The sequence below is a fragment of the Triturus cristatus genome, chromosome 3_1 (assembly GCF_964204655.1).
Source record: "Triturus cristatus chromosome 3_1, aTriCri1.1, whole genome shotgun sequence".
NCBI lineage: Eukaryota > Metazoa > Chordata > Amphibia > Caudata > Salamandridae > Triturus > Triturus cristatus.
In genome coordinates this window covers 10,730,822-10,753,190 of record NC_140583.1, presented here as the reverse complement: position 1 = coordinate 10,753,190, position 22,369 = coordinate 10,730,822, and the positions used below count along the sequence as shown (strand labels likewise).

At 48.6% G+C, this 22,369-nt stretch overlaps 1 protein-coding gene across 1 annotated transcript in view; it reads left to right on the top strand.

Moving 5' to 3' along the window:
• Positions 1-22,369, top strand: part of NDUFS3 (NADH:ubiquinone oxidoreductase core subunit S3) — a 143,388-nt gene that overhangs the window by 833 nt on the left and 120,186 nt on the right. Inside the window, exon 2 of the mRNA XM_085646531.1 lies at positions 16,688-16,753. Coding sequence (XP_085502657.1) covers positions 16,688-16,753 — 66 coding nt within the window. The remainder of the gene's footprint in view (positions 1-16,687; positions 16,754-22,369) is intronic.

Here is a 22,369-nt window from a genome sequence, read left to right as displayed (position 1 = left end):
ATGCATGAGGAGAAAATTACAAGTGAGCATGTTACAAAAGCAAACGTTACGTTACATGAGGCAATAGTGACAATTGTGCATGTATCAAGAGCATGTACCCCCCCCCCCCCCGGCCCTGGAGAGCATGTAGGAGGGGTGAGAGCTCCGTCCCCACCGGTGGGGGGGGTCTGTGTGTGACTCCAGTCCCTGGAGTGCATGTAGGAGTGAGAGCTCCATCCCCACTGGTGGGTTGTCTGTGTGTGACCCCAGGCCCTGGAGTGCATGTAGGAGGAGTGAGAGTTCCGTCCCCACCGGTGGGAGGTCTGTGTGTGACCCCAGGCCCTGGAGTGCATGCAGGAGGAGTGATAGCTCCATCCCCACTGGTGGGGTGTCTGTGTGTGACCCCCACAGGCCCTGGAGTGCATATAGGAGGAGTGATAGCTCCGTCCCCACCGGTGGGCGGTCTGTGTGTGACCCCAGGCCCTGGAGTGCATGTAGGAGTGAGATTTATTTATTTTATGCGTTTTTATATAATGCAGACTTTACCCGAAAGTGTCAGAGCGCTTCACAATAGGAACAGTAATGATGTATGAGGAGAAAATTTCAAGTGAGCATGTTACAAAAGCTTACGTTACATGAGGCAATAGTGACAATTGTGCATGTATCAAGAGCAAACAAAATACAAGCGGTAGCAAACGATACGTTACAAGAGGAAAAAGTGACGTGTGCATGTTACAAAAGCGTATAAAGTACATGTAGAGGTATAATACTGCAATAAATGGCAGACGCTCAAAACACAAGAACAAACGTTACATTACATGAGGCAATGGTGGCAATTGTGCATGTATCAAAAGCAAACAAAATACAAGAGGTAGCAAACGATACGTTATAGGAGGAAAAGTGACGTGTGCATGTTACAAAAGAGTACAAAATACAAGTAGAAGTATAATACTGCAATAAATGGCAGAGACTTAAACCACAAGGGGAAGGCACTTCTATAGTCATGGAGAACAGAACTTCCCATAATGGAAGGACTTCCTTCAGATAATAGAGAGCTCTCTCCCCACCGGTGGGGGGGGTCTGTGTGTGACCACCCAGGCCCTGGAGTTCATGTAGGAGGAGTGAGAGCTCCGTCCCCACCGGTGGGGGGGGTCTGTGTGTGACCCCTCCCCAGGCCCTGGAGTTAATGTAGGAGGAGTGAGAGCTCTGTCCCCACCGGTGGGGGGGTCTGTGTGTGACCCCAGGCCCTGGAGTGCATGTAGGAGGAGTGAGAGCTCTGTTCCCACCGGTGGGGAGTCTGTGTGTGACCCAGGCCCTGGAGTGCATGTAGGAGGAGTGAGAGCTCCGTCCCCACCAGTGGGGGGTCTGTGTGTGACCCCCCAGGCCCTGGAGTACACGTTTGATGACTGAGAGCTCCGTCCCCACCGGTGGGGGGGTCTGGTTGAGACCCCCAAGGGGTGTCCAGGGATCATCACTGGCGGCGTGGATGCCCTCCGTGCATGTGTCCCCTTTCCCTGGGGTGAGGGTGATATGGGGTTAAGAGAGTGGACCCTTGGGGTGCTCACCTCTTGTTAACAATCAGGGAATTGTAAGTGCGCTACTCACCCGTGAGGGTCTCAAGGTGCTGGGGAGGGGCAGCTCCGGGTCAGTCGAAGAGCCAGGTCTTGAGGGTCTTCCTGAAGATGCCCAGGGAGGGGGCTTGTCTGATGTCGATCAGGAGCTCGTTCCAGGTCTTGACCGTGATGTAGGAGTAGGCTGTTCCGCCCATTCTTGCTCTGCGGATGCGCGGAGTTTCAGCTAGGTCGGCGGATCTGAGGTTTCACTTGGGTGCGTAGGAGGAGACTCTTTTGTTGAGGTATTGGGGTCCGGTGTTGTGGAAGGAATTGTAGGCGTGGGTGAGTATCTTGAAGGTAACTCTCTTCTCAACGGGGAGCCAGTGGAGGTTACGTGGGAGTTGGGTGATGTCTTTGTGTCGGTGGAGGCCGAGGACGAGTCTGGCGGCGGTGTTCTGTGTCATCTGGAGCTTGCAGAGTAGAGACTTGTTGATGCCGGCGTAGAGAGCTTTCTCATAGTCCAGTCTGCTGGTTATGGGTGCGTGGGTGACGGTCTTCCTTGATTCGGGGGATCCATTTGAAGGTCTTTCGGAGGATGCAGAGTGTTGAAGCAGGTGGAGGCGACGGCGTTGACCTGTCGGGCCATGGAGAGGGAGGTTATGTCTCCAGGAAATACTTGTTCCGTTAGCTTTCCCTTTTCAAACTATAATTGAGACAAATAGTGCAACTCTCAACTGAACTTATGGTGCGAGGCCTCGAAAAGCGGACGTGTGGCACTATAAAACTGCTTCCTAATGTTTGTGTGGAAAGGTTTTTGGACATCCACCTGCTAATTACAACACACGAGCAAGTCAAAGCCTTCAGCCCAAGCAAAGTACTAAACTGACACCATCGTTGAAGCCACCAACAGAAGCAGAACACTGTTCAAGACAAGCACAGCATCAGCCCTGCTGCTGGACACACCTGTTCCTCACTCCACAGAAAAGTGCAATGCCATCGACCTTCTTCAGTGAGAAAATGCCGAAGATATGACAGTGCCATGCCTGCTTCATCTTATACGCCCACCTTTCCTGAAGAATTTCTCAGTGGTTGGCACCCAGAGCCATCTGTCTCCTAGTCACATTCCTCAAAGTCACTTCTTATGAAAATGTCTTACCCTCGTCTTCCATCAAAGCTCTCACTCAGGGCGGTCTCTTAACACCGCTTACCCTTATCAATGCCTACTTCACTCAAGATTCTTCCTAGAAACTCTCGAGACAGGCCAGATCCTCTCACTCCTGATGAAACCAGAGACTCTGGTGACCTTGCCAACTACCACCACATCACTCCCTACCATTCATTGCCAAGATCATTTAAAAAGCAATCTGTGATCTTCTCCAATATCACATCAGTGCTAACCATCTCCACCATAACTTCCACTCTGGCGTCTGGTCATGCTGCATCTCAAAGACTGCTACAATACTGATTGTACAGGATGCCCTCTTAACCACAGATGAAAATGACCACTGCCTCTTGATGTTGCTGCACCTCTCATCTGCCTATCACACAGTGGACCACCCCGCCCCCATGCACACCCTGGAGTCTCAAATGGGATTATTTGCCTTTTTTCCTTCACTGGTCCTCATACCAGTTTGTCCACATGGGCACCTGCAGGTCATAACAGATCCCTATCACCTGTGAATTTCTCTGGGGTTCCATACTGTCCTTGGTCATCTTAAACTTGTACCTTCTACATGGAGCTGATTGGTGCTCTAATCACAGATAACCACATCAAGATTGAGCAACCTGCTGATGATACACAAGTCTACTTTAAAGATTCCTCTGCTTCAGGCATCCAATGACTGAACCATTGCTTGCACATCGAGCCGTCTATGCCCAGCACCTAACTGAGCAACCAAAAATAAATTGTACAAATCAGTCTCAATGACATGAACGTTGATGATTTCAAAACCCAACTTATACCGGCTACAAATTCACTTGGATTCACCATGAACACTAACCTCACCTTCTAGGAGCACATTGCCAAAAAAGCAGACAGCCTGGTACCAGCTCTTTTTTTAAAGAAAGTCAAACTGTTTCTTCCTGAAAGAGACTTCAGAACTGCTCTACTCTTGGATCTGGATGGTGGTAATAGTCTAATCTGTGGACTCCTCACTGACATTCCTTAAGGTCACCCTGCATGCTGCTGCACACCTCTTTTAGGGCCTGAAAAAATATGATCCCATCATCCTGATGGGACTCCATTGGCTCCACTTGCCAACTCACACCATCTTCAATATCTGCTGCATCATTTACAAAGCCATCACAACCAGCACCCTCACTTGCCTTCCAGACAAGCTCACCATCTCAGATGGCACTTGGCACTCCCTCAGCCAGGACACCATCAGACGGCAGATTAAGAAGTGTAAAAAAGAAAAACCAAGACAGCAGACCTTTTCCATCTATGCGACCACAATCTGGGAAAAACAACCCTGTTGCCATCAGGACTGCCCCGACTCTGCTTCAATCTAGGAAATAATTGAAGTCTCGCCTCTTTAAAGAACACAACATTGCAATGCGTTCATTACCTGTCCTTACCCCTTCTTCCTCTCCCGTCACCTGTTGACTTTATGCCTTTGAGCATGTACAGTGGTCTGCGGCATTTTGACTAAGTTCGCTCGATAGAAGTACCATATACATACACATATCTATTTACATGATTTTATATAACGCAAATTTAGCCCAAGGGCACTGGAAGCCTTTGCAATAGATGGATAAATGTACCGGAGAAAATGGGAGTCAGTGCAGTGACGTAGGATAAATGCATTGATTTGTTAAGCGGAAGAATGTTGTTCTCTGGTCTGGAAAATCCTAGGAGGCTCAGGGGCTGCAGGGGTTTGTTGGCAGGCTAGAGGGAGGGGGTAGATGAGAGCATCTGGTGGCTTCAGAGCTGTCCATAAAAGAGAACGCTGTTACCACAATGACCTTCAGTCCGGGGTGGTGTTTCTGGCCAGAATACAGTCTTACTGTGGCTGATCCGGTGCACCTTGATCTCATGCTCTGGAGCCTGCCCCTGTACGCCCCTGCACCTCTTTCTCTACAGCAAATCCAAATGTCTTTGTGTCCTGTTCACAAAGTGGACCTGCTGCCACCTTGGAGAGCAGCATCCTTTTAATAGGCGTTTAAATACGGGAAACAAATACCAAAACTTCAATCGAGGAAATGTTCAATTTAGTTGGAGCTGTTGTAGGACCTTTCTGCTTCTACTGTAAGTTGATGGATGGCCTTGAGAGAAAAAAAGGTTCATAGCAAAACATGTCAGCTGTGGCTGTTCTGTGGTAGGTATTCTATATCAGCATGAACATCTGAAAGAGAGTGCAATCACCTATATATTTAGGTGAACACTGATTAAGGACTTAAATGAAGACACATGGGCATTTGGATATACCTAATTTTTATATCCTCAATATTTTTGTTTAGGAATTTGATAGATTGAACTCGCTTGGTATTATAGATTTCTTTGTAACTAATATGCACTAGTAGGATGACCCATGAGGGAGGTTAGATCCGGGCTTGTGTTTTTTTGACACTCATATTGTTTGTTCAGGTCCCTGAAGTATATTTAACTTGGGAAGCCTTTAAACTGCTTTTTTTTCTTATATCTGCCCTGTCACCCCAACAAGCCTCATGCTCTCACCGCACCCAGCATCCCTGATCTGTTCCTTGAGTTTATTTTATTTTCCCAGAACACTGTTCAGCTGACGCATCACTTTCTACGCTACGAGGCACCCTTGGCCTAGTCATGTCCTGGTGTGGGTGTCATTGCTCCTTCTCCTTTAGGACTCAACTCTTCTTAGCTCCATTACTTGTAAACCGCTGGCAATACCTCAGCCTGAGTTTATCATCATATTTTACTTACTCTGTGACGGAAGGCCAAACGCTGCATCACATTTTGACCACTGCGGTTGACCTGGTGGTTAGAAACATTGATGATAACTTTTGATTCTTCATTGTATTTTCCTAAGTGGAAGAGGTATGTTCATACATGACTCATCGGTTGCTTTGTGAGACCCAAGCCACACCTACAGATGCGACCGTGTGCATCGGAGGTTTCTTGTCTTGCGCATAGTGCCATGTTCTAAAAGTTTGTGTCGGGCTGCTTCAATGGGGGTGGGATTGGGCAAATATGAATAGCTTAGTTTCTTTTCTGTTGTGGTCTAGATACTTTAGCCACTGACAAAGTGCTACAGTGGGACATTCTTATTGGTGCAGAACCATCCGCTCAAGTGTTTGTATACATTAGTTCTTTTGAGGCGCGAGTTGCGTAACAGGTGAAATGATGTTCATTATGAAAAATCAAGTGTATAGGGATGAGGCAGTTTATGGGTTTGAGATCGGGTTAATACTTCCCAAGTGTGCCTTCTCTTTATGTGAAGTTCGATGAAAGGAGATTCGTGGCCACTTCTTTTGTTGAAATTTTTTGCACCCGTGGCTAAGACTGTAACCAAGTATTTTAGTCAAAAGAGAAATATCTTGTTCGTGAATGTGCACAGTTTGTTGGAATGCATCTTGTTCAGATTTAAAGGGTTTCACCAGTTGCCTCCCTAGGCCATCACAATAGATGGACCCGGCAGCGAGGACATCCAGATAAGTTGGGGTAGGAGATGGAAGTCCTTAGCACCTGCTTGGAGAACCATGAGGCTGGGAGTTTCTGAAGGCAACGACAACCGTTCTCAGGGCAGGAGTATAATCCATGTTCACGCGAGCCTCCATGTTCACGCGAGCCTCCATGTTCACGCGAGCCTCCATGTTCACGCGAGCCTCCATGTTCACGCGAGCCTCCATGTTCACGCGAGCCTCCATGTTCACGCGAGCCTCCATACTGGGGCTGGGGACTTCTTTTGTTCTACAAAGATCACAATCATGTTTGCACTTCTGCATCGCTTATTAGGTTCTACACGTTCTGTAGAATATTTTATGTTCTTGTTTTGTGTTAATTCTCTTTATGTTGTTAATGGATCTGACTAGAATTGTGTAGAAATTACCCACTAATACTGGATAAACTCTTTCTTGGTGGTGACTACGTAGGTGCACCTAGGTGTTACGTGTTTTGTCTAGTTCTGTCATATGCTCTATTTCACTTATGGTTTTGCATATATTTTATCTTTCCCTCCAAGCGGTCTCTGCTCTGTGGTCTTGTACCCGCCACGCAAAACAGTTAGATGGATAGTTTCTCTATGTAGCTGTCTTTCTGTCATAAACATCAATCACGTTGATGATTTATCAACATCTTGCAACACAATCTAATGAGCTAAAGGTTATGCTGACCAGATATAGAGCATTAATGCAAAGTTTATTAATGAACATGAAATACACTCTTAACTCTCTGGCTAATATCCCTCAACTCTATTATGGGATTTGATACTTTTTAGCTCTCGCCTCGAGACTTATAGTAATCAGCTTAGTTTGGGAGAAGGGGACTCGAGGCGTGCCCCCTCATTTTCATTGGGTAGCATCAGAGTTTATGTTAAACGCTGGCTTCCCATTGAAAAGGAGGGTTTTAAGTTGCCTCCCTTTGGCTTTTTTGGACGGCCCACTTGGACGGGCTCTCCTGCTTTCCTTCTGTTGTAAAAGGTTTCTTATCTTGATGGGGGCATGTGTTTCAAACACATGGTCCCATAAAGACAAGAGATCCGCTTTCGGGACCGCGCCGCGCTTCTTTTTTTCACTGCTACAATGCATCTCCCCCACCGCACCCTATCACAGACCTCCCAGACTGCCATGCCAGGCCTAAATTATCAGGTGACTTTGTATTCGGATACTCGTAACTTACATCTGGAATAATATGGAACACGTAAGCCCTGGTTCGATTACACTTTTACTGAAGGAGGAGGTAGTCTTTACTTTTATACAGTTCATTGAATAGTATTTGGCATTTGCTTTGGTCAGAATAACATTTGTGGTGCTGTAGTTTCAGTGAAGCACTGAAGGGTTTCCTGTAAAGATGCCTGCTGGAGTTCTGTGGGCAAAGCACTGATTATCGATGGATGTTCTGAGTGAGGGAGATATTGGAGCGTTCTAGTCCTGGATATGCGGTGAGAGCTCTGGGAGAGTGCTGAAAGATGTGATGTGGAGAGGTCATAACACGTCTGGAGCCCAGGCTGCGGTAGCCATTGAAAAGAAGTTTTGTGTAAGAATCTTTAACAGTCCTCTGAACAGATGACAGTCCGTATTTCAGGGGGCGACCATGGCTTTTGCTTTACCTATGCCGGAGTGTTGCCCCTGCAGTGGGGGTGGGTGGTGTTGGCTATGGATATGGAGCACTATATCATTGAACAAATGCGTGCTTCTCAGAAATGGGGAGATTGTAGACTGAGAAGCTTACCGGTTCAAGTCTCTGTACTTGCGGGTTGTCCTTTGGGTGTGATGGGGCCCTCGCTGCTTACAAGTGGTCTGTCCCCCACTGTAGGATCTTTTCAGGCGACGCTTGCAGATCTTCACGAAGTTTCTCATTTCTCATTTCCTGGCAACAGGTGTATAAAACCGAGAAGTCTGCTAATGTATCTCGTTCTTGACGAACTGGTTGTGCGCCTGGGCAGCCACAGGGCTTGTTTTCAGGGAATGTTGGAGGGCAAGCTTTGTTTGTTTCTTGCAGTCATGGGTGGAAGCGCTGTGCAGGGTTAACTAGGTTGGGGTGACTTCAATGTGCTTCTCTGCTCTCCTCAGACCTTATCAGTTGGCCTCTCTGCTCCTTTACATGGCCTCTCTAACAATCTACTTCTCTGCTCTCCTCTGACCCTCTCACTGGGCCTCTCTACTCTTTCACTGCCCCTCTCTCTGTCATTTGGCCTCGGCGCTCTCTCAATTAGTCGCTCCACTCTCTAGAGCCATCCAGCGTAGCAGTGGGTCTCTCTCCCCTCAAACGGCTCTGTTTACTCCCACTAGCCCTCTCTTCCCTATCACTGACCCTCTATTCTTTATCACTGGCCTCTGTTCTCTGTTTTCACCCTTCTTTGCTCTGTCACCGGGCCTCTTTTCTCTATCATTTGACCTTCCTGCTCTTTTTCAAGTCCTCCCTGACTTCATGAATGTACCTCTCTCTCTCGTTTGTCCCTGGCCATATGCCTTCCGAAGTCTCTCAGGCCCTCGCTTGTCTCTCTAAGTCCCCCAGACTGTCTCTTCTCTGCTACTGGACCCTCTGCTCTCTCTCCGTGGACCTCTCGGTTGTCTCTGAATTCACATCTTCTGTCCCTCTCATGTCTGCCTGAGTCTCAGGCACTCTTTTTTCCTTTCTCTTTCTCCCTCTTTCAAGCTCTTCATACCTTTTCTATTCTGCTCTTTCCCTCCATGTGATCCACTCCTTTCTCTTTCTATTCTTTCTTCCCTACACCCTTCTTCCCCACTTATTCTTTACCTTTTTTCTTCCCCTGTCTTTTTCCCCTCTTCTCCTGTCTATCCCTTCCTCTCTACTCACATATGTTTGTTAGCCTCCCTCCCGGCTACCAATCTCTTGCTTCCTCATTCTATCTTCTGCTCTCCCTCTTCTTCTGTATCCATCTCTACTACTCTCTACTACTACTCACTCTCCTACTCTCTACTACTCACTCTACTACTCTCTCTACTTCCCTCTCTCTACTACTATCTCTCTACTACTCACTCTGCTACTTTCTACTACTCACTCTCTACTAATCTACTCACTCTCTACTACTCTACTCTCTGCTACTCACTCTCTACCACTCTCTACTACTCACTCTCTACTGCTTTACTACTCACTCTCTATTACTTACTCACTCTACTACTCCTCACTCTACTCCTCTCTCTCTACTACTCACACTCTCTACTCTCTACTACTCACTTCTACTCTCTACCTTTCTACCACTCTCTACCTCTACCACTTTCTACCTCTACCTCTATCTCTCTCTACGTGCACACATATGCACACATATATATATATATATTCACTGAAAAAACCATAGGTTTCAGACATGTTATAGTTAGCGGAAATTTTACTGATAAAAAACCAATGAAATTCCCCCGTTATAGTTAGTGCAGGCAACTATAACTCACGCGACCGCAATCCTCTGCTGATGCTAATACTGTATTTAGACACTTATTTGCCCATGTCTTCTTCCATAAATTTTTAGCTATACATATATTACAAATATTTTTTTTTCATAAAGACACATATGTCATCAGCAGAAGATTGCGGTCGCGTGAGTTATAGTTGCCTGCACTAACTATAACGGGGGAATTTCATTGGTTTTTTATCAGTAAAATTTCCGCTAACTATAACATGTCTGAAACCTATGGTTTTTTCAGTGAATTTGCAAGGTTTTTTAAATGCTAATTCCTAACTATAACGTGTGTGAAACCTATGGTTTTTTCAGTGAATTTGTACGTTTTTTTAAATGCTAAGTTACTTTACGCCATTCGTGGTTAGAGCCACCTTATATCTAAACACTTAAATGCGATTTTTTTTTAATTTGTTTAATAAAGTTTTTTTCCGGGTGCGCGCTGGGTGCGCGCACTCGGCGATATTTTTTAACAAAATATAAATCTTTTTTTTTGCCCTACAAGGTCCTACTTTGACCCCCTTACAATGCCTACTGAGTCAATTTCTACCCACTCTGCCCCCTTTTCAAGTTCTCCCCCTTTGTTTATCACCCCCTCTTTATGTGATAGACAAAATGGCGGCCGCCGCTTCCTGATTTCCACCGATTCGAATGTTTACTAAGATCTAACAACCAATCAGAATTGCGCTCGCGCACGGCGAGGTGCGCGCACCCAGCGCGCACGGAGCGCGCTTACAGATATATATATTGATTTAAAGGCTATTTTCTCATAATCTACTGAACAGATTTACACCAAACCTACAAAAGGCACTTCCTTGACCTGAGTACTACCTCTCTGCCAAATTTCTAGTAATTCTGTTCAGCCGTTCGGGCTGTAGCTGTGTCTAAAGGTCCTATGGAAAAATGCATGGGAAAAACGTGTTTTGGGACCCCCCTTTTATCTCAGCCCCCGCTTGACGAATCCCCACGAGACTTTCAGGGTAGGAGCGGAGCAGAGCGCCCCACCTATTTTGAAAAATTCGCAAGGATTCGTCGACCGGCGCCAAAGTTATTCAAAATAGAATGTTGCGGATTTCCTATGGAAACGTGGTCCTAACTATAACTACCTACTGGCGACCGCCAGTAGGTAATGTGTGTGTGTATATATATATATATATATTCACTGAAAAAACCATAGGTTTCACACATGTTATAGTTAGCGGAAAGTTTACTGATAAAAAAACAATTAAATTCCCCCGTTATAGTTAGTGCAGGCAACTATAACTCACGCGACCGCAATCCTCTGCTGATGCTAATACTGTATTTAGACACTTATTTGCCCATGTCTTCTTCCATACATTTTTAGCTATACATATATTACAAATATTTTTTTTTCATAAAGACACATATGTCATCAGCAGAAGATTGCGGTCGCGTGAGTTATAGTTGCCTGCACTAACTATAACGGGGGAATTTCATTGGTTTTTTATCAGTAAAATTTCCGCTAACTATAACATGTGTGAAACCTATGGTTTTTTCAGTGAATTTGTACGGTTTTTAAATGCTAAGTTACTTTACGCCATTCGTGGCGTGCGCGCCCACTTAACGCAGTTCGTTCCGTGCGCGCACGGTGCGCTTCGAGCACCGTGCGTGCACAGTGAGCACGCGGTGCGCTTCGCGCACCGCACGCCCACTTTACGCAGTTAGTGCCGTGCACGCACGGTGGGCACGCGGTGCGCTACGCGTACCGCGTGCCCACGTTACGCTAGATGGGCCATGTACGCACGATGCGCTTCGCGCACCGTGCGCACATGGAGGACATATGATGCACTTCGTTTTGAAAGGTAATATTTTAATTTTTCGTATATTTTATAAGCCATGCACAAATGGTGCGCTTCGGGCACCATTTGCACACGGGGTGGAGAGAGTGTAGATAATTTTTTTTTTTTATTATTATTTTTTTTAATATTTTAGTTTATCTCAGGTGTAATAAGCCATGCACAATTGGTGCACTTCGGGCACCAATTGCACACGGGGTGGAGAGAGTGTGGATAATTTTTTTTTTTTTTTAATTTTTTACCGTACGCGTACGGTAAGCGTAATCGGCGAAATTACCGAAAAAATAAAAATTCCGTTTTTGGCCTTGGGGGATCTTTGGGGACTCCCTCAACATGGCTATGTGTGTGGGAGCTGTCTAAACAGCCCCTTTACATGTTTTTGGGCTTTATATTTTAAAAATCACTCTCGGCCGATTCGAATGTTTACTTAGATCTAAGAGCCAATCAGAATCGCGCTCGCGCACGTCACCGTACGCGTACGGTAAGCGTACCGTAAGCTGGCTCAGATATATATATTGATTTAAAGGCTATTTTCTCAGAATCTACTGAACAGATTTACACCAAACCTACAAAAGGCACTTCCTTGACCTGAGGACTACCTCTCTGCCAAATTTCTAGTAATTCTGTTCAGCCGTTCGGGCTGTAGCCCTGTCTAAAGGTCCTATGGAAAAATGCATGGGAAAAACGCGTTTTGGGACCCCCCTTTTATCTCAGCCCCCGCTTGACGAATCCCCCCGAGACTTTCAGGGTAGGAGCGGAGCGTAGCGCCCCACCTATTTTGAAAAATTCGCGAGGATTCGTCGACCGGCGCCAAAGTTATTCAAAATAGAATGTTGCGGATTTCCTATGGAAACGTGGTCCTAACTATAACTACCTACTGGCGACCGCCAGTAGGTAATATGTATGTGTATATATTTACATAAGTGTATATATATATATATACACCTGCATATCTATATAAATGCATGTATACATATACATGTTATGTACATGAAAGTTTGAAAAACACTAGTAAATGCAAAGCTAAAAAGCCACCTAGTAATTACAAACAGAATTGCTTTAACTTAAACGAGGCCGAGACCTATTGCATTTTCAATGCTTGTTGAAATGTGGTTTGGAGTTGTGGCTTCATCCTCTGCTGCTACCTCTGCATGCGACTTGTACAGGGCCATAGCCTGCTGGTGGCCTGAGATTGTGGTTTGCCCAGGCCTTTCACCGACAGTCTCACACAGGCTTCTCTGGCTTTCTGAGGGGTAGCTCTGGCAGAGCAGAAGCAGGTGATGTTTCTCACTCTGGAGTAGCCCATCCGACTCCTAGCCTTGAGTGTGTCTTTGTTCTCTGACCCAAATAAGCAATGGTTCTGATGGGTCTTAGCATTACTCACAGTGTCCTACAGTTCCAGTACATTTTGATTGTGAAGGCTTGGTCTGCAGAGCTGTGTGCCTTTGGAGAATTGGGGGAGAGGGGGTGTTTTCCAGGAAGAGTTTAGTACTGCAATTGGTGATGTCCTATGCCTGCCGAGGCAAGACCTTTGCTTGTAGGGCTATACCTCCAGTGATAGGGCTGTCTTCTTTCAGAGGTAAGTCTGCAGTGATCCTAGCCCTGTGCATGTAGTAAAAAGGATCATTTGTCTTCAAAATGTGCCTGCAGAGACATGGGTCTCTTGCCTGCCTTCCTGCAGAGACATGAGTCTCTTGCCTGCCTTCCTGCAGAGACACGAGTCTCTTGCCTGCCTTCCTGCAGAGACATGAGTCTCTTGCCTGCCTTCCTGCAGAGGCGCGGGTCTTTTGCCTGCCTGCAGAGGCGCGGGTCTTTTGCCTGCCTGCAGAGGCGCGGGTCTTTTGCCTGCCTGCAGAGGCGCGGGTCTTTTGCCTGCCTGCAGAGGCGCGGGTCTTTTGCCTGCCTGCAGAGGCACAGGTCTTTTGCCTGCAGTAATGAGATATTTGTTGCCAGTGACTGGATTTTATGACTTGCAGTGACACAGTTCCCTGACCTGGAGTGCATGGGTCCCTTGGTCTACAGAGAGGATGCCCCTAGGCTTGCAGTGAGGGTTCCTGCTCCCTGTATTGAGGGTCCCCTTTGCCTGCAGTCAGTCCGGGAGGAGGTAGGGGTCTTCATCTGCAATGACACGGTGGAAGTGCTTCTTGATTGGCGGAAACAAAAGCGAGGAGGCCGTATATGTGCTATGTGCTATGTTGTGAGGGCTTTTATTCCCACTTAAAAGGTCAAAATACACAAATAGGAGTTCCTCTCTAAATAATCTCAAGACTGGAGGCTCAGTCTCTGGAAAAGGTTTTGGGTGAACAGCATTCCTCTTCTCTTGGGTGGTTTCCTCTGGGCGTTCCAATCTCAGGAGGAGGTCACCGGAGGCTTGTGGATGGAGTGGAACAAAGGAGAGAAAGGAATAGTCAGTAGGTTCACAGCCATGTATAGCTTTAGAGTGACAACCCATCACCTCACCACCGTGGAAGCGCAAAGAAATTAAATCGGAAAAGTCCGTTGTTCTGGCTCTCAGACTCGTTTATTCACGACCCCGAGTTGGCTTGAGCACACGTGACTTGATAAAGAAAAACGTGAAGAAAATTATCAGAAGGGAAAGAAAAGAAAATAAACTGTAATGACAACCCCTTTGTTTCTCCTTCTGTAGTCATGTACCACCACTGGCCACCACTCTCCAGAGTCGCGGTGGCTCCAACGCGTCCTCCGGGGACCACCACTCCTCGCTCCACTCTTCCGGAGTTGTCCCATCTCCGGCTTCTCCCGTGCAGGTATCTTCCTCGGCGGAGTCTTCCGGGTTTTCCCTTCTTCCCGTGAGTCCTCCTCCCGCGGCGTCTTCTCTCGTTTGGCCTCCTCCCTCTCCTTTTCACCTCCTTCAGCAGTCCGGGATTGTTTAGGTCCCGGCACACCCTCACTCCTTGATTCGTCCGTTTTTCTGGCTGTCTCGGGACCCTCCTGCACAGAAGAACAATATTCAGTTTTATTCTGTTTGGCTTTTCCTTCTGTCTTTGCCATTACATGCAGTAATGTCATTAAGAGTATATGGTGCTGGGAGTCTGTCATTTGGTATCCAACTTCTCAGTTCATTAAACCCACACTGATGCCAGTGTGGAATTTAATGAAAAATGCACTCGGGTGGTGTCTTAGAGACCTAACTCTAGTGTCCTAGCTGAGTGACTGCTCGCCATCTGCCGCCACCACCAGACATGTTTCTGGACCCCTGGGTTGTGAGCCTGCTGCTCTCGGGAGTCTGAAACAATGCACATCCTGGTACAAGGTGCAAAGCCTCCTCCCTTAGCATGGGCAGGGACCACGAAGGGGAAGCTTTAAAGGCATGCCGCCTTTGTGAGGTTCTTCAGGCCCTTTGCTGCTTCCAGCAACAGGATCCCACCGGTTCTGACCCCCGCTTTTGGCAGGAGGATCAGCGGGAAAGCCAAGTGCGGAAGAGAGGTGTGCTCACCTTTGCCAACCCCACCCTTCAGGTGGGGGAGGCGAGGTGGAGCACAACTCTCAGTCCCCAGCCATCTTGCAATTGGGGGGGATCCAGCCAACCATAGAGGGGCATATGCCCCTCTCCCACTGGAGGGTGGCATAATAGGGTGTGTACCCACCCCAAGGCAGGGACCCATTGTTTCCAACTTTTCACTTACTTGTAACACCCCTAAATCTAGTATTTAGGGGCAACCCCGAACCTTGCCTCCTCAGACAAGAAGTGATCAGAAGAAGAAAAGAAGGACCGAAGAAGGTGTGCTGAACTAAGAGGACGACACCCACTGACTTGGCCCCAGCCCTACTAGGCAGTCCACACTTCGAACTTGCTCCAGCGGAATCCGTGTGTGTCCTGCAGCCAGCAGCCCTCAAGAACCGGAAGGCCCTGTCTTCCAAACTCAAGAGTTTCCCTCCAGTGAGCACCGGATTTGCTCTCCCACAGACTCTGGCCCCCGCCAAAACTCTGAGTCTGCACCACTCGGCACCCAACGCCACATCCCAAGTCACCCTGGCGATCCTGACCTGAGATCAGGTGATCTCTGACCTGCCTCGAATCTCCAATCGATGCCTGCAGCCCCTTTCTGGAGTATCCCCCCCCAACAGCGACTGGAGCTGGTAAGAAAAATTAGATGCCTAAAGACACCCCTGCACCCGACGTCCCACGGCCTTGGTTGGCCATCTTACGGTGGCCCAGCTTTCCCAGGCATCCCAACTTACCTCTCCCACCGGTGGTCACCTCCAGAAGATCTTCTGCCCCAATCCTGCAGTCTTTGTTGCAACTGAAATCAACAGGGCACCCGAAGCCAAATCAGCACCATGCACCCAGCCACCCCTGCACTGCTGCTGGTGTAATTTTGGTGCTAACTCGTATCCCCTTTGCCCTGAGCCTAACACCAAGAGCTTTGCTCCGACAGCCTTGTGGCCTGCTCGTGAGCAGCCACCAACCAGCCCCTTATCCCCCTTTGGATAACATTGGGCCTCAGCATTCTGCACCCGGCCACCCTAGTGCTGCTGAGTGTGTCCTGAGAGTGCATCCTTGACCGTGGGGGACCCCTGGTTCTAACCCCAGAATACCAACACTCACGAATGAGTACTTACCTGCAAACTGTTAATGTCATTTCCTCTCATAGGATTACACTGACTGCTTTTCTTGAAAATTGTTCTGTCTGGAGTTGGTTTCTATCGAACTTTGAAAAACTGCATATGTACTAAAAGAAAATTACTTACCTTTTGTCTAAGTGATGTCTCAGTGTGTTATCTAGGCATATCACACTGATTAGCAAAAGTAATCTGAAAACTCATCTAAAAAGTAACATACATAGTAATCTGTAAAGTAACTATAAAGTAATTCTGAACTGTTGACTTACCTGTAGTTTAACCAACTGCATTCAACTGTAAATCACTGCATACGACTTTTGCAAAGTATTATTTGACTTACCTGCACTTGGCTTGGGTCTAGAAATAAAATAACTAAATAATATTTGTGATGCAAACAAATTGGTCTGAAGTTCAGTCTTTGAGTGTGTGAATTCATTTGCTGACTAAGTGTGTACAACAAATGTTTAACCCTCTCCTCTGATAAAGCTTTACTGCTCGCCCACCCTACCACAAATAGAGAGTGAGGTGCTATCTCCTTTTACCTCTGCCTACCTCTGGGGTTCCACTGGACTCTGTGCACACTATACCTCACTTTGATATAGTACATACAGAGCCAGCTTCCTAAAGGATTCTCTGGACTTCAAGTGTTCTAGTGCACTCCTGCTGTCGAAGCTTATACTCAATTGTCTTTTTTCTTTTTCAGTTACTGGCTACCGTCATGCAATCTTCATACAGAGTAGACTTCAGGGAACAACTACAGAGACGAAACGTAAGTTGCCCTTTTATATTTGTGCATATTGTTTGCAGTCTGGGCTGGGGGTGTGCAAAGTGCTACTGGTCGAAGAGCCAGGTCTTGAGGAGTCTTCTGAAGGCCAGCAGGTCATGGGTCTGTCGTAGGATGGTGGGGAGAGTGTTCCAGGTCCTGGAGGCGAGGTAGGAGAAGGATCTGCCGCCGGCGGTGGCTTTCCGGATGCGGGGGACTGTGGCGAGGGCGAGGTTGGCTGATCGGAGGCTTCGGGTGGGGGCGTGGAAGCTGAGTCGGTTGTTGAGGTAGGTGGGTCCGGTGTTGTGCAGTGCTTTGTGTGCGTGGATGAGGAGCTTGAAGGGGATCCTTTTGTTGACGGGGAGCCAGTGCAGGCCTCTCAGGTGGGGTGTGATGTGGCTGCGGCGGGGGGACGTCGAGGATGAGTCGGGCCGAGGCGTTCTGGATGCGTTGGAATCGTCTCAGGAGCTTGTTTGTAGTTCCTGAGTAGAGGGCGTTCCTGTAGTCGAGTCTGTTGGTGATGAGGACCTGGGTGACGGTTTTTCTTGTGTCGAGGGGGGTCCATTTGAAGATCCTGTGGAGCATACGGAGGGTGTTGAAGCAGGACGCGGAGACGGCGTTGACTTGCCTGGTCATGGAGAGAGTGGAGTCGAGGACGACCCCCAGGTTGCGTGCGTGGTCCATGGGTTCCGGGGCTGTGCCTAGCGATGTGGGCCACCAGGAGTCGTCCCAGGCTGAGGGGGTGGGTCTGAGAATGAGGACCTCCGTCTTGTCTGAGTTCAGCTTCAGTCTGCTGTCCTTCATCCAGTCGGCTACGGCCTTCATTCCTCTGTGGAGGTTAGCTTTGGCGGTGTGGGGGTCTTCGGTGAGGGATATGATCAGCTGGGTGTCGTCGGCGTAGGAAATGATGTTGAGGTTGTGTTGTCGTGCGACGTGGGCGAGAGGAGCCATGTAGATATTGAACAGCGTCGGGCTGAGGGAGGATCCCTGTGGGACGCCGCAGATGATCTCGGTGGTCTTGGAGCGGAAGGGTGGGAGGCGGACGCTCTGAGTTCTGCCGGAGAGGAAGGATTGTGGTCCAGGCCAGGGCCTTCTCTTGGATGCCAGCGTCATGGAGGCGTGCTGATAGGGTGCGGTGGCAGACCGTGTCGAAGGCTGCTGATAGGTCCAGGAGGATGAGGGCGGCTGTTTCTCCTTTGTCAATCAGGGTCTGGATGTCGTCAGTGGCGGCGATGAGGGCGGTCTTGGTGCTGTGGTTGCTGCAAAACCCGGATTGAGAAGGATGAGTGCATATTTATCGGTTAAATAAATGTGGAAATATAACCATTTCAGCTTCATTTTTCTTACAAAACCCCAAATAAATATGGATAAATACAGATACAATTAGCAAAAAATAAATATGGATAAACACAGGTGGAAATGTCAAAAAATAAATACCATAAAACCGGGAGCCCTAATTATACCATATGGGGACATTTGCTTTCCTGCACAGTTTCGCCATACGTGGGCCTAGAGATATAGGTCAGGATCCATCATAGGCTAAACGTGTCCCCCGAGTGCAGATCTGCTGTCACTCTTGTGATAACTGCACTCTTTATGGAATTTAGAGAATTATCATATTTTCCTGGCTCCGCCATAATTAGTTTCCAGGCTGTTCGTCCCCCCCCTCCCCTCTAGGCCAACAGTAGGAACAAAAGCCTCCTCACACAATAGAACCGTTAAGTGTTTGGCGCTGTTTCTGGAAAAGGAAGAGGTGGTAGGAAATCTGCATCTGGCCAGGGAAACCCCTCGGAAACAAGGGAGGAAGGCCAGACCTCTGAAGTCAAACACAGGAGTGGTCTCCCTTGGAAGTTTTGGTGAGAAGGGATCGAGAAGTTGCGTCAGTTGGGGGTGGGGCTAAGAGTCCTTGGGAAGACTTTTTCATGGATCATTTGAAGTTATCATGTATAAATGTCAAGGAATGCTGTGCAGGAGGATTGGAGTAGGGGTGGAGAGGTAAAGTGGCACGGCTAGGATTGGGCAGAGGTGTTCACGTTCCAGAATTTTCCACCCCGCATAAACCCCTGCTCAAGGGAGAGTCACTTAAGACACTGGGCCTGGTGCCTGCAATGCCAAAATAATGCCCAGCTGGAAGGAAGAAGCCCAGGTTTAACTGTGGAACTTTGAGTTCAGCTGGAACCCAGTACTAGGATGGGTCTGTCCCCTTGGGTAATGGACCTGCTGAGTGGACCCTGGAGCTTCTGTGAACTGGTCAAGGACTGCGCCAACACACGAAGGCCCTGCAGTTCGCCAGGACGCTGTGCGACCTGGGGAGTGTGGCAGGGGTGGTGTTCTGCTTATTGGATGTGGATGGGCAGTGGTCGACTCAAGGCCCCCTCCACCCCACCCCCAAGAAGTAGAGAGCACCAGGAGCACAGGCAGAGGACGGGTCTGACAGGGAAGTCACGGACATTATCATCTGCCATCAGCCACGTATTGACTAATGCGCAGCCGCAAGCAATCGCCAAACTCGGGAGCACAGGCAAAGGACAGGTCAGACAAGGAAGCAGAAACATCAAGAACCCCAACAAAAAGAAAACTTTAGAAGCCAGTAGTCCTGAAACAAATAACACATGCGCACACACTAATCGATACTATGCATTCATTACAAATGCATAAAATCACGTTGATGGAAATACATTTGGTCCTCAAAACACTTTACAACCCCAGCAAGCCCTGAACCCATAATCGCAATCCCTCCCACCTATTCTAGATAGAATCACAATATACGGACGTGTCAGGATTTATAAGGCAAGCCTACTGGCTTTGCCAGGGGGGGGTCACAACATTAGTAAAAACAAAAAAAGCGTTATCCACCAGTGAACTCAATGGGGAAAGTACCAACATTCAACACTCTTCATTCTAATACAAGCCCTTGCATTGTCGATCATCCGCACCCTTACAAAACAATTGATTTTCGTAATAATCTGGGCCTTATAGGCCTCTTTTTGTACGGTCACCACCAAGTTTTTCTAATGATGCTGCTGGTTTTCATATTCTGAGAGGGGACTGAGGCTTGCAAACCAGCTTTCAGTGCCATGACCCTAAAGTGTATATCGAATTGGCTGCACCCAATTGAAAATGGTAACTTACCTGTAAGTCCCTAGTATATGGTACCCTGGTACTCAGGGCATGTAGGTTAGAGGGCAGGTACCCCAGAGCTTGCAGCACTAATTGTGTCACCCTGGACCTTCCTACATAACACAAGTGCCCCAGTCCGCCATTGCAGACTGGTAGAGCAGTCCTGCTCCGCTATCCCGACTTTGCCATTGAAAGCAATGGCAAAAGCCACTATTTCCCCAGTGCATCTGTGCAAATCACACCTCTGGCAGGCCTACCGAGACCTAAGGTGCAACATCTGACACAGGGAGGACTGTCCTATTCTTAAAAACACGAAACGACTGTTTTTACTGAGGAAAGGCTGCCACCAGAATTGAGGAGTACAGGATTACACGCTGACCCTCGGCTCTGCTCATTCCTGTATGGCGCAACGAAAGTGAGCATTTCAAGGCAAAAAACAACTTTGTGAGAAAGTGCCATCTTTCTTGCATGGTATGCCCCCACTTTTTGCTGAATTGCTGATGTACTTTGACTGCGTGTCCCCTGGGCTCCTGCCAATCAGGTGCCCAGGGCCTATGTTCCTTCCTTAAAAACTATGCTGAAACCTAAAACCCAATTTGGCAAACCCTGGCCACATGTCAGCCCCTGGTAAATGGTACCCTAGGTATCCAGGGCCTTGTGACCAGGGAAGGCCCCTAAGGGCTGCAGCACTTATTGTGCCACCCTTAGAGGTCCTGTACCCTGACACAAACACACTGCCCTTGCAGGCTGAGTGTCTGGGTATAGAACAAAACAGAGAGTCGACATGGCACACATCCCTGTGTGCCATGCCCACAACATACACTGCCCTGGCATACATCAGCCACCCCTCTAGCTGGGTGCCCTATGCCAGTGGTGTGGGTACAGGAGCATGATCCCTGTGCCCCTACAGTACCCAGGTCCATTCCTGGGTACTGTAAGTGCAGCGCTGCCATTTAAGAGTATATAGTGCTGGGAGATAGTCAACACGAGCTCCACAGCACCATGATGGCAACACTGAAGACTGAAGTTTGGTATCAAACTTCTCAGCACATTAAACCCGCATTGATGCCAGTGCAGGATTTAATGTACAATGCACGATAGAGGGCATCTTAGAGATGCCCCCTGAACCTAACCTACAATCCACGTCTGGTCTGAGGGGCTGCCTAGGCTGCCACACAGCAGACATGTTGCTGGACCCCTGGGTAGAGAGCCATCCGTTCTCCTCGGCCGGCAACAATGCACATCCTGGGCGAGGTGCTAGGTCTCCTCCCACAGGATGGGCAGGGGAAGCGTCAAAGGCATGCCGCTTGTGTGAGCTTCTCCAGGCCACTTGCTGTACCCAGCAACTGGCCCCTACTGGTTCTAAATCCCCTCACTGGCGGGAAGACTGGCCGGAAGACTGTCCGGAAACCCCAAGGAAGGACAGGGGTGTGCCAGCCTCTGCCAACCCCACCCCTCAGGTGGGGGAGGCGAGGTGAAGCACATCCCGGGCTCTCGCCATCTTGAAGATTGGGAGCCCTGCCCAATCAGGACTAGGCTACTGCCCCCCTCCCACAGGAGAGTGGCAGGATAGGGGTGTACCCACCTCAGGGCAGGGACCCAGTGGTCCCTGCCCTTTGCCTACCTGTAACGCCCCTAAATTTAGTATTTAGGGGCACCCTGAACCTGCCTTCCTCAGATTCCAGATTCTAAACTAGCAAAGAAGAACAAGAAGAAAGAAGACCTGCCATGCAGCTGCTAAGAAGAGGAAGACACCAACTGCTTTGGCCCCAGCCCTATCGGCCTGTCGACCCTCAAACCTGCTCCTGCTAAATCCTGGCATCTCCCGTGGCCAGCAACCTCACAAACCCCGGAGAATCTGGCTACCTTGTGACTCTGAGCATCTGGGAATCCCACGAGCAGTGGCACTGCTCAAAGCAAGTTACTGACACCTGGCACCAGCCAGGAACCGCAAACCCTGCACCCGCCAAGCCTGGCCTGTGCTGGAGTGGACAAAGACCCCGAGGACGTCCCCCCCCCGGCGACTGTGACCCCGAATCCGGCACACAAGGACCCACCTCGACGCTTCTGACGAGGCCTGCAGCCTCAGAACCAGGGACCCCCCACCCCCAACCATGATCAACAAAGGGTAAGATTTCCCAACATCAAAAGGCACCCCTGCACCCGGCCCCCTGTGGCCAACTCCTGGGTACCTACCTATCCTCCAACTTACCTCTTGAAGTGGTGGTCGCACCTGAAGAATCTCCGTCCCCGAGCTTGCAGCGTTTGTTCGTCCTTGAGCTTTTCCATTGCAATCCATTGAGCGCCCGACGGCTCAAAAGCACCCTGCACCCAGCTGCCCGAGTGGTCCTGGCAGTGCAACTTCTACTCCTACCTACTTCCCCATTTGCCCTGAGCAAGTGACCAGGAGCCCAGCTCCCACAGCTGCGTGGCCTGCTAGTCAGCAGCCACAAACCAAGGGCCCCCTGCCTTCCATAACATTGGGCCTAACTCACTCTGCAC